The following is a 17,299-nucleotide window of genomic DNA, read 5'->3' as shown; positions in this document are numbered from 1 at the left end:
GTAACGCCCTGGTGCATTTCCCTCTAAATTATAATTATGATTTGTGTGTACCTATTTGGAAACACAGCTTGCATATGCTGGCACAAAGTTGTGTTCTATTTTCCTATATTACGTCTCTTACATATATTAAAATAATGTGTGTATGTTAAGTGCCGTCAAGTCACTTCCGACTCATGGCGACCCTATGAATCAGTGTCCTCCAAAATGTCCTGTCTTTGACAGCTTTGCTCAGGTCTTGCAAATTGAGGGCTGTGGCTTCCTTTATTGCGTGAACCCATCTCTTGTTGGGTCTTCCTCTTTTCCTGCTGCCCTCAACTTTTCCTAGCATGATTGTCTTTTCCAGGGACACTGGTCTTCCCATGATGTGACCAAAATACGATAGCCTCAGTTTAGTCATTTTAGCTTCTAGGGTCAGTTCAGGCTTGATTTGATCGATAACCCACTGATTTGTTATTTTGGCAGTCCACAGTATCCGTAACACTCTCCTCCAACACCACATTTCAAAGGAATCTATTTTAAAATATTAAATTTAATTATATTAAAATAATGTGTGTGTGTGTGTGAAGTGCCGTCAAGTCGCAGCCGATTTATGGCGACCCCTTTTTTGGGTTTTCATGGCAAGAGACTAACAGAGGTGGTTTGCCAGTGCCTTCCTCTGCACAGCAACCCTGGTCTTCCTTGGTGGTCTCCCATCCAAATACTAACCAGGGCCCACCCTGCTTAGCTTCTGAGATCTGACGAGATAAGGCTAGCCTGGGCCATCCATAATAAGTACATTTAAATCAGAGTTTTGTGGCATCTTCAATACTACTGAATGCATGGTATTGTCAACCAGTCTCACACATCTGAGGAACTGGGCTCTCAGTAAGACGAGCAGCTGCCCATACCTGAGCATTCTCTTGGAGGCCTCCACCTGGTGGAATGAGGTAAGGAAGACGCCCCCACAATGCCATCATTGTGGTAGTAAAATTAATAAAGCCTAAATGAAATGGACATGGTACGTATCGAACAGCAACAGGTCTGTTACTGTACCTGAACAATAATTAACTCGCAGTTAAACGCTTGGCTATCCTAGAGCTGCTAGGCTCTCCATGCGAATGGAAAATGATATACTGGAAAGGCAGAAAGAAGAAGAGCTGGTTTTTATATGCCGACTTTCTCTGTCACTTAAGGAAGAATCAAACTGGCTTACAATCACCTTCCCTTCCCCTCCCCACAACAGACACCCTGTGAGATAGGTGGGGCTGAGAGAGCTCAAAGAGAGCTGTGACTAGCCCAAGGTCACCCAGCTGGCTTCATGTGGAGGAGTGGGGAATCAAACCCAGTTCTCCAGATCAGACTCCACCTCTCCAAACCACCGCTCTTAACCACTACAATATGATGGAAAGAAGAAAGCACAAGAACTTGTGGGAGGTACAACTAAATTTTTTGTATTTTAGAACCCCTTCCAGAATTAATGGCAGGAATAGCCCAGTTTAGCCTGAGCTTGTCAGAATTTGTAAGCTAAGTGGGGTCAGCCACATTTAGTGTTTGGGTGGGAGCCCACCCAGGAAGGCCGGGGTTGCTGTGTGGAAAAAGGCGATAGCAAACCACCTCTGCTTGCCTCTTGCCTGAAACGTCCTGTGGAGGGGTTTGCTAAGGCAAATTCTTCTGCTTTACAAAAGTAACGCGTCTTGAGATGCTTTTCAGCAATACAAACCATATTTCTCGGAACTGGAAAAACCATGGACCGAGGAAAACTTTAATTTTTTGCCGTACTATTGAAAATCTTTTAATTTTTGCCTCTAGGTTTACTCGAGTAAAGGATACAAGATGCTTCAGTAATCTGGGAATAATTCTTAAAACCACTGTCTTCCTTACAGATTCAGCCCTATGAGAAGATCAAAGCGAGGGGTCTTCCTGATAGCGTTGCTTCCGTTTTAAACAAGCTCGTTGTAGTGAAACTCAATGGGGGTTTGGGCACCAGTATGGGCTGTAAAGGCCCCAAAAGCCTTATTGGGGTGCGGAACGAAAACACCTTCTTGGATCTCACGGTTCAGCAGATTGAGGTGAGTAACTTGCTTGGGTCCTCTCTCCTCTGTCATGGATGTTTATGGAACTGTGGGGAGGGGCCGTGGCTCAGTGGCAGACCATCTGCTTGGCATGCAGAAGGTCCCAGGTTCAATCCCTGGCATCTCCACTTAAAGGGACTAGGCAAGTAGATGATGTGAAGGACCTCTGCCTGAGACCCTGGAGAGCTGCTGCCGGTCTGAGTAGACAATACTGACTTTTGATGGACCAAGGGTCTGATTCAGTATAAGGCAGCTTCATGTGCTCATCACCTCCTTGCCTAGTCCCTTTAACTGGAGATGCCAGGGATCGAACCTGGGACCTTCTGCATGCCAAGCAGAGACTCTACCACTGAGCCACAGCCCCTCCCCATTTGCATTTGAATAAAACCCTCCTAAATTGTTATTCTAAATGTTGGTTTTATGAATTTTTAAGTATGTCGTTTTTATTTATTTTATTTGTATTGTAATCTGCCTTGAGCACCGTCAGGGAGAAAGGTGCTTTCAGTGAATTCAATAAATAAATAACTGCATTTTTTAAAAAATTAAATAGTGCTTATCTGAATGCCTTTTCTCCTTAGCATCTAAATAAAAGCTACAATACAGATGTTCCTCTGGTACTAATGAATTCATTCAACACTGATGAAGACACGAAGAAAATCTTGCAGAAGTACAGCCACAGCCGTGTGAAAATCTACACTTTCAACCAGAGCAGGTATGGGTTGCCAGTTTACTTCAAGTCTTAAACGTTATGTGGCAGACAGCTTATTCCTGAGCGTTGCAGTGACTGGGGATGGTGTAGCCAAGGTGCTGCCGTGGCACCTCCAAAAAGGTTCCCCAACCGCCAAAAGGCTAAAAAAAGCCTATTTAAATGTACAAAGTAAAAAATGGGGAATTAATGTAAGTTAAGAATGGGGGGGGGGGCAGACCTGGATGGCCCAGGCTAGCCTGATCTCGTCAGATCTCAGAAGCTAAGCAGGGTCAGCTCTGGTTAGTATTTGGATGGGAGACCACCAAGGAACACCAGGGTTGTTGCGCAGAGGGAAGGCACTGGCAAACCACTTCTGTTAGTGTCTTGCCATGAAAACCCCAAAAGGGGTTGCCATAAGTTGGCTGCGACTTGAAGGCACTTTACACACACACACACACACACACACACACACACACACACACACACACACAAGAAGGGGGGGATAGGGAGGCCAGCTAATATAATATATGCAGCTGTTATGTTATGTTATGTTATGTTAGTTAAGTGCTGTCAAGTCGTTTCTGCCTCATGGCGACCCTATGAATCAGAGTCCTTCAAAATGTCCTATCTTTGACAGCCTTGCTCAGATCTTACAAATTGAGGGCCGTGGCTTCCTTTATTGAGTCAATCCATCTCTTGTTGGGTCTTCCTCTTTTCCTGCTGCCCTCAACTTTTCCTAGCATGATGGTCTTTTTCAGTGACTCTTGTCTTCTCATAATGGGACCAAAGTACGACAGCCTCAGTTTAGTCATTTTAGCTTCTAGGGTCAGTTCAGGCTTGATTTGATCTTTAACCCGCTGATTTGTTTTTTTGGCGGTCCACCGTATCCGTAACACTCTCCTCCAACACCACATTTCAGAGGAATCTACTTTTTCCCTATTATATTACATTACATTACACAATCCTCTCATGCCTCAAATATTTCCAAGAAAAGGTGCATCAGCACCTCTCTGTATTTCAGATGTTATCCATAACCATCTGGTTCCTTTAAAATATTTGTTTTGTAGGTATCCACGAATTAATAAAGAGTCTTTGCTACCAATAGCAAAAGACGTGTCTTATTCAGGAGAGAACACGGAGGCGTGGTATCCTCCAGGCCACGGGGACATCTATGCAAGTTTCTACAATTCTGGATTGCTGGATAAATTTATCAGCGAGGGGAAGGAATATATTTTTGTGTCTAACATCGACAACCTGGGCGCCACAGTGGATCTCTACATTCTCAATCACCTCATGAACCCGCCGAATGGAAAACGGTGTGAGTTTGTTATGGAAGTCACAAATAAAACTAGGGCAGATGTTAAGGTAAGTACAAAGGTTTGCCTGAAGAAACATTTCTGCCGTCCTCTCCCCCCCACCCCAGTTAGAATCTGAAGACTGTTTTATAACGTTGAAAAGTCAGTCACATGCTGATATTCCCATTATATTCTGTAGGCTTGGGGTCTCCAACATTTTGTCTGCAAGCGCCATGGTGCCCACAAGACACCTTTCCTGGCACCCGTCAAGTGTTTTTAGGAAGTGGGTGGGGCCAGGCAGGGCTTTTGCCCAGCAAGACTTCTGATTGTGACTGCTGGAGATGTAGATTTTTTTTTAAATGTTGCTTTGGCAGCCGCTGACACCACAGCACTGGGATCTGCGCTGTGTGACTGAAGCTAAGCTGTGGCAGCCATTTTGTGGCTGGCTCCACCTCCTGCGGCAGCCATTTTGTGGCAGCCATTTTGTGGCGGTGCCCACCAAGCTGCGTCAGGATTCTAAATATAGCTGCGTGCACAAAAAGGTTGTAGACCCCCAGCTCTAATCCCGCTTGCGTGGTCCAGTTGCAATATCAAAGTAGCTGTGAAATACACAGCTCTTCAGAGACCTGAGTCGTAACTATTAAGGGCAGAAATCATAAGATGATTTGGGAAGGGTCTATTCTAATCCATCTGAAAATGCTTTCCTAAAAAGTCTTTTTAAAAATTGGTTCTTGTAGGTTATCTGGGCTGTGTGACCGTGGTCTTGGTATTTTCTTTCCTAATTTTTCGCCAGCAGCTGTGGCAGGCATCTTCAGAGGAGTAACACTGAAGGACAGTGTCTCTCAGTGAAAGCCTTCCACAGTATTTTTTTAAAAAGATTAGAATTACAGTTTGTAATTAAAATCATTTTGCTTTTTTAATTTTTCTTTTTTAATTAGAATCATAGATTTTTTTGTTAGGCTGAGGAGATCTCCATTTTCATTTATTTGTTTTTAGAGTTTGTCTCCTTTCCAGGAGACCGTATCTAAGGCAATGTACAAATAAAATGTGATCAAGATAAAACATCCGCTGTTACGCATATGAAGTGAAAGGCTTTCTTACACCACAGCATCCCAATCTTGAGTCATCTGTAATGGTGGGGAACCCACTGAAAATTTCTTTTTATTTTTAAATAAAGCAAATTATTTATGTTCACAAGTACATAAATATGGAATCCATGACAGCATTCTAAGGGAATTCTGCCATGACGCATTAGTGGCCTCTGTCCAGCTAAATTTAATTGTGACGGGTTCCCTTGAAACAGATAGCATAGGTTATTCATAAGTAGCTTCAGTTGCATTGAGGTTTTGAAAAACCAATTAGCAGTTCCAGGTACCTGTTTTAAAGCATGCGGAACACATTTGGGATCTTTCATCTCCCAACCATAGTGCTAATTGCAGTTTTGGAAGAGATGTTTAAACCTCGAAAGAAGCAGGGGGATTAAAACACCTTTTCCCCAGCATCCCTTCTCCCAGCCTTCAGATCCACAGCTCCTGTCTGGTCCTTACTTATGAATGACTACGACTTGAATTAGAAACACAGCCATAGTGATAAGCTATTTGGCTTGTGTGCAGTCAACGGAATTGTATTTCTCCACTTCCCCAGGGTGGCACGCTCACGCAGTATGAGAACAAACTGAGGCTGGTGGAAATAGCTCAAGTGCCAAAACCACATGTCGACGAGTTCAAGTCTGTTTCCAAATTCAAAATCTTCAACACAAACAACTTGTGGGTTTCATTAACTGCGATTAAGCGGCTGCAGGAACAGAACGCGATTGATATGGAAATTATTGTTAATCCAAAGGTAAGGAAGGCCAGAAGCTTGAAGGGGGTAAACAATTCACCCTAATCTGAAAGACTTGGAAGTGGGACAAACATTGAAAATATGTTCCGAAATACCTTTCCTACTCATCCCAAAAAGAAGTATTTGAGAGTATTTATATCCAGCAGAGCCCTGACCTGGATGGCCCAGGCTAACCTAGTCTCGTCAGATCTTAGAATCTAAGCAGGGTCGGCTCTGGTTAGTCCTTGGATGGGAGATCACCCAGGAACTGCAGGGTCCCTACACAGAGGCGGGCAGTGGCAACCTACCTCCGTCCATCTCTTGCATCGAAAGCCCTATGGGGGTTGCCATGAGTTGGCTGTGTCTTGATGGCGCTTTCTGCTGCCACCAAGTTATGTTTGGGTGAAACGGGAGTATTTAGGGCCTCAAGAGTTCTGGTGAATTCCGTCTACTTATGAATGACTACGACTCGAATCAGAAACACAGCCATAGTGATAAGCTGTTTGGCTTGTGTGCAGTCAACGGAATTGTATTTCTCCACTTCCCCAGAGTGGCACGCTGACGCAGTATGAGAAATTAGGAAGAATTTTCTAACAGGGTGGTTCCTCAGTGGGACAGGCTTCCTCTGGAGGTGGTGAGCTCTCCTTCCCTGGAGGTTTTTAAGCAGAGGCTAGATGGCCATCTGTCAGCCATGATGATTCTATGACCTTAGGCAGATCATGAGAGGGAGGGTATCTTGGCCATCTTCTGGGCATGGACTGGGGGGGGGTCACTGGGGGTGTGGGGAGGAAGTAGCTATGAGTTTCCTGCATTGTGCAGGGGGTTGGAATAGATGACCCTGGTGGTTCCTTCCAACTCTATGATTCTGTGATTCTGTGAATGAAAATGTGTATTATTTAGTTTGCCCATCGTGGTTTCCTCAATGGATGCCAGCCTCTAGGTGGGCCCTGGGGATCCCCCGGAATTACAGATCATCTCCAGACTACTGAGATCAGTTCCCCTAGAGAAAATGCCTGCTTTTGGAGGGTAGACTTTGTGGCATTGTATCCCACTGAGGTCCCTGTCCTCCCCAGGTGCCATCTCCAAATCTCCAGGAGTTTCCCAACCTGGATCTGGCAACCCTACCCCCCATCCCCCACCGGTGACCAGGGGAGGCCTCAGGCTGTCCGTTTCCTCAAGCTGTCAGGTTCTATTACTTGGGCTGTGCATCTATTTGGATGTTAGAAAAGATGTTGAAATCGTTGTGTAAGCTGCCCTCAGCCTATGGGGGTGCCAATTCCCGGCAACTATGAGCTCACTGCTTGTGTACGGAGACCCACATGGGTACCACACCAAGTTATTAGGGGACCATCTTCTGTATCCTATCTGCTCTTTCCTCTCTGTTGATGAGGGCAAGCTCCAAGCTTGTGTCCCTGGACCATGTGGAGGTGAGGAGATTAGCTGGATGGGACATGGATTGCTGGGTAGTTGTGCGTGGGAGGGGATGAAGTGAAGACTTAGCCTTGTGAGGAACCCTTTGTGAGAGCCAGCGTGGGGAACCCACTGTGAGGGCATGCTTAGTGGTTAAGAGTGGTGGACTCTAGCCTGGAGAATCGGGTTTGATTCCTCACTCCTCTACGTCAGCAATGGACTCTATAATCTGGTGAACCGGGTTGATTTCACCACTCCTCCACATGAGCGGCAGACGATAATCTGGTGAATTGGGTTCAGTTCCCCACTCCTCCACATGAAGCCTCCTGGGTGACCTTGAGCCAGTCACAGTTCTCTTAGAGCTTTCTCAGCCTCACCTACCTCACAAGATGTCTGTTGTGGGCAGGGGAAGGCGTTTGTAAGCTGCTTTGAAACTCCTTAAAGGTAGAGAAAAACAGGGTATAAAAACCAACTCTTCTTGTGTAGAGGTACTGAGGCCATGGTGAATAAGCCACCATAACTACACCATTGTTTATTAACATATATATTTAAATTGCTCTTAATATCATATGATTTAGGGTTGCCCTTAATGCTTAAGTGTGGTATCGAATAATATTTCTTTTTCAGACTTAATTTGAAGACAATTTCCACAGTTGCTGAGCTTCGTGGATTCAGAAGCTGAAAAACCCTGATGTCTGATGTTACCAATATGGGCTAATGAGGTTGAGGAGTTAACTACCATATTGATTCAGCTTTTCTCTTGCAGACTTTGGATGGTGGCTTAAATGTCATTCAGCTGGAGACCGCCGTTGGTGCCGCCGTCAAAAGCTTTGAGAATTCTCTGGGGATCAACGTCCCTCGTAGTCGTTTCCTGCCTGTCAAGACCACCTCTGATCTTCTCCTGGTGATGTCTAACCTCTATAGCCTTAACGCTGGATCTTTAACAATGAGTGAGAAAAGAGAGTTCCCTACTGTGCCGCTAGTTAAACTGGGAAGCTCTTTCACTAAGGTAAGCGTCACCGTTGAATTTTTAAAAATAAATAAAAAACACACATGCATAGTATAGAGATGAAATGTTCACTGCAGCGGTTCTTGACATAAGGATCAGTCTGATGCATAAGAAGGTCTGTAGTTCTGCTCCGCTGCATTACTGGAAACACCGTTGCAACATCCTTGAGAGCCAGCGTGGTGTAGTGGTTAAGAGCGGTGGTTTGGAGCGGTGGACTCTGATCTGGAGAACTGGGTTCGATTCCCCACTCCTCCACATGAGCGGCAGAGGCTAATCTGGTGAACTGGATTTGTTTCCCCCACTCCTACACACGAAGCCAGCTGGGTGACCTTGGGCCAGTCACAGCTCTGATAGAGCTCTCTCAGCCCCACCTACCTCACAGGGTGTCTGTTGTAGGGAAGGGAAGGTGATTGTAAGCCGGTTTGATTCTGCCTTAAGTGGCAGAGAAAGTCGGCATATAAAAACCAGCTCTTCTTCTTCTCCAACATCATTAAATGCTGGTGGAGAGAGGGATAAGGTTTGCAAAACGCAGCAGAAGACTTAAGGATGTCAACCTCCAGGTGGTGGCTGGAGATCTCCCACTATTGTAACTGATCTCCAGACGATAGAGATCAGTTCCCCTGGAGAAAATGGCCGCTTTGGCAATTGGACTCTATGGCATTGAAGTCCCTCCCCTCTCCTAACCCTGCCATCCTCAGGCTCCACCCCCAAAATCTGCAGGTGTTTCCCAACCTGGCGTTGGCAACGCTAAGTAGACTTGTTGCTATGCAGCTAAACTTTACCCCTTCCCCAGCCACCCAGTATAGTCCTGTATAACATATCTACTTTGGATTGCCGGCTCTTAGGTTGAGGTTACTATTCCAGCTTCCAGCAGTCTAAAGGACAGTCTCTTCCCCTGTGACCCCATTTGTCACCATTGTGATTTTCAGGTTGCCAACTGCTGGTTTTTGTTAGTGTAGCCCCTCTAACGTCATCTAAGTGAGGGGTCCCCCATCTTTTTGAGCCTGTGGGCACCTTTGGAGTTCTGACATAGCGTGGTGGGTGCAGGCACAAGGTAAGACCATAAGAAAGGCCATGCTGGGTCCGATCAAAGCCCATCAAGTCCAGCAGTCTGTTCACATGGTGGCCAACCAGGGGCCTCTAGGAAGCCCACAAACAAGACGACTGCAGCAGCCATTCTCCTGCCTGTGTGCAACAGTACCTGATATCATAGGCATGCTCCTCTGATCCTGGAGAGAATAGGCATGCATCATGACTGGTATCCACTTTGACTAGTAGCCATGGATAGCCCTCTCCTCCATGAACATGTCCACTACCCTCTTAAAGCCTTCCAAGTTGGCAGCCATCACCACATCCTGGGGCAGGGAGTTCCACAATTGAACTATGCTGCCTCAGCTTACCTATAGTCACACAGTGAAGATCCTTGTCTTGTGGTGGCAGTTGCTGCAAAAGCAACATTTTAAAAAAACAACAACCTGCACAGCCAATCAGAAGCCTTGCTGGGCAGAAACCCCGCCCACTTTCTAAAAACACTTCTGAGGCACCAGGAGAGGTGTTGGTGGGCGCCATGGCACCAAGTTGGGGGCCCCTTTTTCTATTTCAGCTCATACTTTGTGGAACAGATGGGGAGGCACTACCTCTAAAAATGTTTACAAGGCCCTGCAAGTCCATTCTACTTTCCGGGGCTTTTAATGGGGTATAGGTATCCTTTAGAGCAGGGCTTATTAAACTTTTTCCACTCGCGACCCATTTTTGCCCAAGAAATCTTTACGCGACCCCGGGTATATAAAATAGGTATACGAATAAAACATTTACTGATAATAAATCATAAAGAAACCTTTTACTGTTGCCAGATTTTTCGCGAACCCCCCCCCCCCACATTCAGTTACAGTCACAGTTTTAGAAGCTTTGCTTTAGCGGGGTTATTTGAGGCCTTATTTTATTCCGCATGTTTTCAGTTCCATTTGTAAGCCAAATTGGGCCACTAGGAAAGGCAGGGTATAAACATTTTAATAAACACACTTCGGTGGGGTTACATTTTAAAGCAGAGTGGTTTAACTGATTTGTGGATTAATTTACTGTCTCCTTAGAAATCTTGGTCTCTGACTGCCATTAATGAAGCACTTCACTTTCTCTTAGAGTGGGAAGGGTACTACGGCAGCTGTTTAAGGGAAGACTGAACACCGTGCCCCATTTTTCAGTTATTTACTCAGTGTTTTCCTATATTGATATACACTGAAGTGTCATGGCTCAGTGGTAGAGCATATATTTGGCATGCAGAAGGTCCCAGGTTCAGTTCCTGGCATCTCCAGTTCAGGATCAGGTAGGAGGGGATGTGAAAAAACTGCCACCTGAAACCCTGGAGAGCTGCTGCCAGTCTGAGGAGACAGTTCTGACCTTGATGAACCAATGATCTGATTCACTATAAGGCCGTTTCGTGTATTCGTCATGTGTGCCTGATTTGTTCGGTTTTGCAAAAATGTTAAGAACATAAGAAAGGCCCTGCTGGATCAGACCAAGGCCCATCAAGTCTAGCAATCTGTTCACACAGAACTCTCTAATGACTGGAGACAGGAGTCCCCCATCCCATGAGGGGAGAACATAAGACAGGACATGCTGGATCAGACCAAGGCCCATCAAGTCCAGCAGTCTGGCCAACCAGGTGCTTCTAGGAAGCCCACAAGCAAGATGTCTGCTGCAGCATTATCCTGCCTGTGCTCCACAGCCTCTAAGATAATAGGTCTGCGCCTCTGATCCTGGAGAGAATAGGCATGCATCATGACTAGTATCCATTTTGACTAGTAACCATGAATACCCCTCTCCTCTTTCTCATTTTCCCATGACACAAAACTGGCATACGCGAGCTTCACTTGCTGTCTCTTGGGTGTCTGTTGTGGAGAGGGGAAAGCGATTGTAAGCCGGTTTGATTCTTCCATAAGTGGGAGAGAAAGTCGGCATATAAAAACCAACTCTTCTATCCACATATACCTTTAAGTTGTATGCAGGTGGAATGGAGAACACCTGTTGATTTCCATAGTTAGGATCTCCACTCGCATAAACTCACTTTACTAATCACTTCAGGTTCCTATACATCAACCATACAACCTTTTGTGTCACAGTACAAGTTTATTGGAGATGGTTTTCTTTGGTTGTATGGGATTAGGGGGAAATTCATTGCTCATCCAGTAAAATGAAACGTAAAGACAATTATTGTAAATAAGTGTGAACACACTCGGTCATAGACTAATGGAAAGCTAGCGTGGTGTAGCGGTTAGGAGCAGCTGACTGTAATCTGGTGAACCTGGTTTGTTTCCCCACTCCTCCACATGAAGCCTGCTGGGTGACCTTGGGCTAGTCACAGCTGTCTCCAAACTCTCAGCCCCACCTACCTCACAAGGTGTCTGTTGGGAGAGGAAGGGAAGATGATTATAAGCTGGTTTGAGACTTGTTAAAAGGTAGAGAAAAGTGGGTTATAAAAACCAACTCTTCTTCTGATGGTATACTGGTGGCCTTTTGAACTGCTAGCCCTGAATGAGGTTGACTTTGGAAAGGCAAGTCCTTTGGGGGGGAAATCCCCAGTATTGAATGATTTGGGGTGACGCTATAAAGAAACCCAGAGATCACGATGACGCTTCAGTGCTTGGAAATGTTATCGGCCAACTTGCTTCTCTCCTTTTTAAAAAGGTTCAAGATTACCTGAGGCGGTTTGAGAGTATACCTGATATGCTTGAGCTGGATCATCTTACAGTTTCAGGAGATGTCACGTTTGGCAAGAACGTTGCATTAAAGGTTGGTGAAGCAACTCCCTGTGTACACAGGATGGAATTCTTTGCTTTTGCTTGTACGAATGCGGTGGTGGGGGGGGCGGCGGAAGGAATCCAGAGTTTGGCAACTGGCCTTAAGTTTAAACATGGTCATGCTTTTCAGTATAGAGATGAATGTCTACAGCTGAAAGGGCATACTGTGTGACTGGAAATGCAGCATCTGTCTGAGAAAACCCATAGAAGCTATAGTTTCAGGTACCATAATATGGATACCTGAAACAAGACGATTCAAATGTAGTGTGCAAGAGGGAGCTCTGCTTTTCACTTGCCTTGAAAGCCCCTTGCTGGGGTCACTGTAAGTTGGCTGTGACGTTATAGCACTTATCAACTTAATGCTTCTCAAACTGGAACCAAGAGAGGGTCATGATTCTCTTTCACCGGTGGGGGATGTGGAACAGAGTGAGGTGGGAGAGGAGGGCATGGGAAGTTGGATGCCAAATTTGGATTTGCCTCTGCCATAATGTGTAAAATGTCTGTGTTGTTCAATAATAATGCTATATATTTATAAATACTAAACATGGAAAATATAAACATTCAGTGTTAACTGATGTTTCCTGCATTTTATGTCCAGGAGGAGGACAAATAGTATACTGTTATTTTGCAAAGGAGTCCTGGAAAGTAGAGTAGGTTAGAAGTAATTCCTATTTCTAGGGTTTCAGAACCAGTATCCTAGACTTAAATCTAACTTTCCAACACCTCCTGCCATTGTTAAGAACTGCTGTGCTTTGTATAGATTATGATCTCTAATGCCTCTTCCTTTTCTAAATTCAGCTTGAATATTTGGAGGTTCCCATTCCATTTATGATAAGTGTTCGTTATAAGGTTTTGAGCATTACTTTACTCATGCAAGAAATTTATGTGATGGTCCATTAGTTGCCGTAGTCTTTGATGTTTCCTTTTTCGGAATTGGGATGTAGATTGAGCGTTTCCAGTCTGTGAGCCATTGTTTTATTTTCCATATTTGTTGGCAGTCTTACGATTTTGATAAACTCTGTTTCTGTGTGCTGGAACAGCTCTATTGATATCCCATCTACTCCTGGTGATTTGTTTCTCTCAGTTTTGGTCACACTGCTATTTGTTCTGTGCCTCTGTGTATATATCAGGTCGTACTTTGTGCAGCATCTGATGCAGTCAGAGTTTGAGTCTACGAAAACTTATGCTGCAAGAAGTCACTTACTTGATCCTGTCTGGCTTTATCTGCACTTTGATCTTGAGTTAAGATCAGCTCAGACTGGATGACTCCTTGCTCTTTGAACTCTGTGATTGTATTCCAGAGTAGTCAGATTTAAAGTCTGTGCGGCTTACTCAGGAATAAACGGTTGGGGAGTGGGAACATGTTGAAGGAGGACCCACCTGTTGCATATCTTAATTTTTTGTTCTTGTGACTGCTCATTTGGCTGCTACAGCTGAAGGTTATTAATCAGCTAAACATTGACTTTTGTTTGCTATCTAGGGCACTGTCATCATTATCGCAAACCATGGAGACAGGATAGATATACCACCGGGAGCAGTTTTGGAGAACAAAATAGTCTCTGGCAATCTTCGGATCCTGGATCACTGATCAGCAGCTGCTCCAGAAACCGGAAGAACCTGCTGGACACCCGATGGTGTGTGCTCAGAGAGCCCTCTATAATTAGTTACCCACTTACTGTACCCTCCAGTATTATTTCCAAGTAGATTTTCCTGTAATTTCTGGAAGAGGCAGAAAGCCAGTTTCTAAAATGATTTAACTCAGAATATAACCGAAAGTGCAATATTATTTGTCTTAAGAAAAGGCAGGCAGCTCTTGCGTTAAGGTGTTTAACATGCTGATGTTCCACGAGTTCTGCTTGTAAACTGAAAAGCTGTGAAGCAATACGCCGTTGACTTATTAATCGCAACTACTTCTTGAAGTGTAAACAGGCACCCTCGATTAAAAAAAAATAAAAACCAGACATTTTGCCACTGAAGCAAGTAAGCGGTTTAAAAAAGCCTAGTACTGAAATTGTTAACCTGATGACTTCACCTACCCTATACTTACTTCAAGCTCCGCTACTCTGGCAAAGTTCAATACCTCACGTTTGATTCTGCTCTGAAGGTGGTGGTAGCGGTCTTGTATATTTACCCAAAGAAAAGACACTTGATACGACGGAAGTGTCGGAATTGTTACTTCTGTCTTCATCGCCCTTCTTCTCGCTTCTCTCTCATGGTATACCGCCACATGCTCCATTCTGCTTTTAAATACAGAACGAGCCTCCTCTTCAGTGTAACGTTCACACAGTCGGATCGTGTCTTGACAATTATAGATTCAAAAACATCATCATATCCATACAGGTACTGAAATAAATATCGAGCCCTTGTCTGGAAAGTGAGTGTTTTTTGTGTGTGTGGGGAGGGGCCTGTGGCTCAGTGGTAGAGCATCTGCTTGGCATGCAGAAGGTCCCAGGTTCAATCCCCGGCATCTCCAGTTCAAGGGACTAGGCAAATAGGTGATGGGAAAGACCTCTGCCTGAGACCCTGGAGAGCCGCTGCGGGTCAGAGTAGACAATACTGACTTTGATGGACCAAGGCTCTGATTCAGTGTAAGGCAACTTCATGTGTTTATGTGTGTGTGTATTGTGTGTGTGAGATGTAGGTATTAACACCAGGCGCCTACCATCAAAGAAGGGGTCTCTTAAACAGCTCGTTTTACAGCTTTATTTTGATTGACAAACGACTTCTGCTAATGTTTAACAGAGAGGCATGCCTTGTCTGTTGAAACCAGAGGCAGCACACAAACACTGCATCATTGCAACACAATTGTTACTAGAATAGGCACTCTCTCATGAGGTTCGTGTCGGATGAGGTGGAATGCACAGGCACTTAAATTACTCTGGGCAGGCAGGTACCAGCCTGAAATACAGCGTTTAAAAAACAACAACTCAACCCTTCATATAAGTTTAGTTGCATCGCATCTAGCGTTGCATTAAGAACATAAGAAAAGCCATGCCAGATCAGACCGAGGCCCATCAAGTCCAGCAGTCTGTTCACACAGTGGCCGACCAGGTGCCTCTAGGAAGCCCACAAGCAACATGACTGCAGCAGCAATGTCCTGCCTGTGTTCCATAGCACCTAACATAATAGGCATGCGCCTCTGATACTGGAGAGAATACTCTTGCAGTGTAGGATGAACCATACTTACATTTTAAAGATAATGTTAACTGGATGGGAAGGTAGAGAGAGCAGGAAATATGGGATATGTAGAAATGGGCAAATTAAAACCCAGCTTCTGATATGATTAATGTCTGGAAACCATACCCATTCTAAGACATGCTCTTAGGAGCTGACCGCTTGTCCTGGAGGAATGAGGCGTGTCATTGCTACAGCTTCACTTTCAAGGTCTTGTCTTCAGAGTACAGCTCCTAGAACTACGTCCGAATGCACCCTAACACTCTGTGCAGGTTAAATCAAGACTATAGAAACATCTGTAAAAAAAATAACCTTAGAACAGTTGTATAAGTGAAAACATTTTATAGAATTTTGCAAGGTTTCCCAAACTGTACCGTCACTTAAATAAAGGTGAGAGAGACACCGTGTGAATTCCATTGCACTAGAAGAAATGCGGAGCATCTTTTTAATATAAAGACTTACAAAGCACTCTCTAGACAACGGCAGCTGTGTTACAGCTATGTATTCATTTGGATTTGGTCCAAAGAAACCTGAGCCTGGTTCCGAACAGCATGAAGAAATTCCACCAACAGAACTTGATCGCTCCTTTTCCCCCCTTGCTAAAGAAGTCTCCCAGGATCACTCCTGGACCCAGGTTTTCACCAGACTTCGAGGGAATTTCCTCTTCTAGCTTCCACCTGTTCACCTTCTGAGAAGCAGCAGCTACCCCATGCCGAGGGGAAAACCCACTGCGCTGCCGAATTATCACCTCTTCTGTTCCCAGATCTCAGCCATGTTTAAGTCCAGGGTTTGAAGCCCTTTCAAAGCTTGGAGGTTTCCAGTGTAAAAAGCTACGTCAGCTGTAACCAACCTATTTGAAATGTAAGAAAAAAGCGCAAAGTCAGGAGACTCGCGGAAAAGAACGCCAAACCATCTGATGAATCAGCTCTGTTTCATTAGCATGTCCAGTGAGTTCATTACTCTCAGGTTGACTGAATTTATAAATTAGCACAAAGTATGTAGAAAGTGATCTCCGTCAACTCTCCCCCAGCAGTCTCCTGGAAAGCCTTTGCTGACGATTGGGGCTGCAGTGAGAAGGGGGACATTAAGCTAAATTGCATCCCCCTGCCTTGCCCTTGAATGTGGAACAAACCAGGCTCCGACCCACAAATAAAATCGGGTGGGGTAGTCATCATCTTCCGGGGGGGGGGGCACTTGTTGGTTTTTGAACTTCACGACTGTTCAGGAACACAGTGGGTAAAGCAAATTTTATAGGGGTTATACTCTGCAGATTATAAGGTAGATAGGGTTGCCAGGCAGTACTTCAGAGCAGTTTACTAGAGAGGAATACTTAATTAAAATAAGGGATGTAGGAGAGAAACCTGCCGATGCCTTCCTAAATTAACTAATTTTGTCACATGAGAAGTGACAATCAGGGATGCTGGGAATTTTGATTCAAACATGCTGGATCAGGCCCATCAAGTCCAGCAGTCTGTTCACCCAGTGGCCAACCAAATGCTTCTAGGAAGCCCACAAACAAGATGACTGCAGCAGCAGTATCCTGCCTGTGTTCCACAGCACCTAATATAACAGGCATGCTCCTGTGATCCTGGAGAGAATAGGTATGTATCATGACTAGTATCCATTTTGACTAGTAGCCATGGGTAGATAGCCCCCTCCTCCATGAACATGTCCGCTCCCCTCTTCAAGCCTTCCAAGTTGGCAGCCATCACCACATCCTGGGGCAGGGAGTCTTAAGGTGTCAACCAGACTTGAGCCAATCAGATGGTCTGGGTTTTGCTCAGTGGCCAGAAAGGTTGTACCAAACAGTTTTAAGTGGGGGTTTCCTGGGGACCCTGATGGAGCAAAATCTTCCTTCCCCCCACTAACTGCCGTTCTCTGACCCACGTGGCTGTTCATCCATGTAGGCCCTTGGACCTCCCCTCCCCAAACAATAATTGGGGGGGATGGGAGAAACAGAGACAAACAGCATCCCACTAACCACTGTACCTGTTCCGTACTGGCACATTCTGTAAAATCTGAACAGCTGCTTTCTTGAATATAACTTTCTGCAA

General features: G+C 45.0%; 3 protein-coding genes across 5 annotated transcripts in view; 2 read left to right on the top strand and 1 right to left on the bottom strand.

Moving 5' to 3' along the window:
* UGP2 (UDP-glucose pyrophosphorylase 2) overlaps positions 1 to 13,685 on the top strand; it is a 43,614-nt gene extending 29,929 nt beyond the window's left edge. For both annotated transcript variants that reach the window (XM_056856739.1, XM_056856740.1), the window contains exons 4-10: positions 1,863 to 2,048; positions 2,630 to 2,763; positions 3,807 to 4,104; positions 5,679 to 5,876; positions 8,032 to 8,274; positions 11,959 to 12,063; positions 13,552 to 13,685. In XM_056856739.1, the coding sequence (XP_056712717.1) occupies positions 1,863 to 2,048; positions 2,630 to 2,763; positions 3,807 to 4,104; positions 5,679 to 5,876; positions 8,032 to 8,274; positions 11,959 to 12,063; positions 13,552 to 13,659 (1,272 nt within the window). In that variant the 3' untranslated portion in view covers positions 13,660 to 13,685. The remainder of the gene's footprint in view (positions 1 to 1,862; positions 2,049 to 2,629; positions 2,764 to 3,806; positions 4,105 to 5,678; positions 5,877 to 8,031; positions 8,275 to 11,958; positions 12,064 to 13,551) is intronic.
* MDH1 (malate dehydrogenase 1) overlaps positions 1 to 17,299 on the top strand; it is a 119,919-nt gene that overhangs the window by 101,806 nt on the left and 814 nt on the right. The window lies entirely within an intron of this gene.
* VPS54 (VPS54 subunit of GARP complex) overlaps positions 15,964 to 17,299 on the bottom strand; it is a 53,385-nt gene continuing 52,049 nt past the window's right edge. For both annotated transcript variants that reach the window (XM_056856736.1, XM_056856737.1), the window contains one exon: positions 15,964 to 16,095. In XM_056856736.1, coding sequence (XP_056712714.1) covers positions 15,990 to 16,095 — 106 coding nt within the window. In that variant the 3' untranslated portion in view covers positions 15,964 to 15,989. The remainder of the gene's footprint in view (positions 16,096 to 17,299) is intronic.

Source organism: Euleptes europaea, chromosome 10 (assembly GCF_029931775.1).
Source record: "Euleptes europaea isolate rEulEur1 chromosome 10, rEulEur1.hap1, whole genome shotgun sequence".
Taxonomy (NCBI): Eukaryota; Metazoa; Chordata; class Lepidosauria; order Squamata; family Sphaerodactylidae; genus Euleptes; species Euleptes europaea.
The sequence above is the reverse complement of the archived record's forward strand: the minus strand, read 5'-3'. Positions and strand labels throughout refer to the sequence as shown.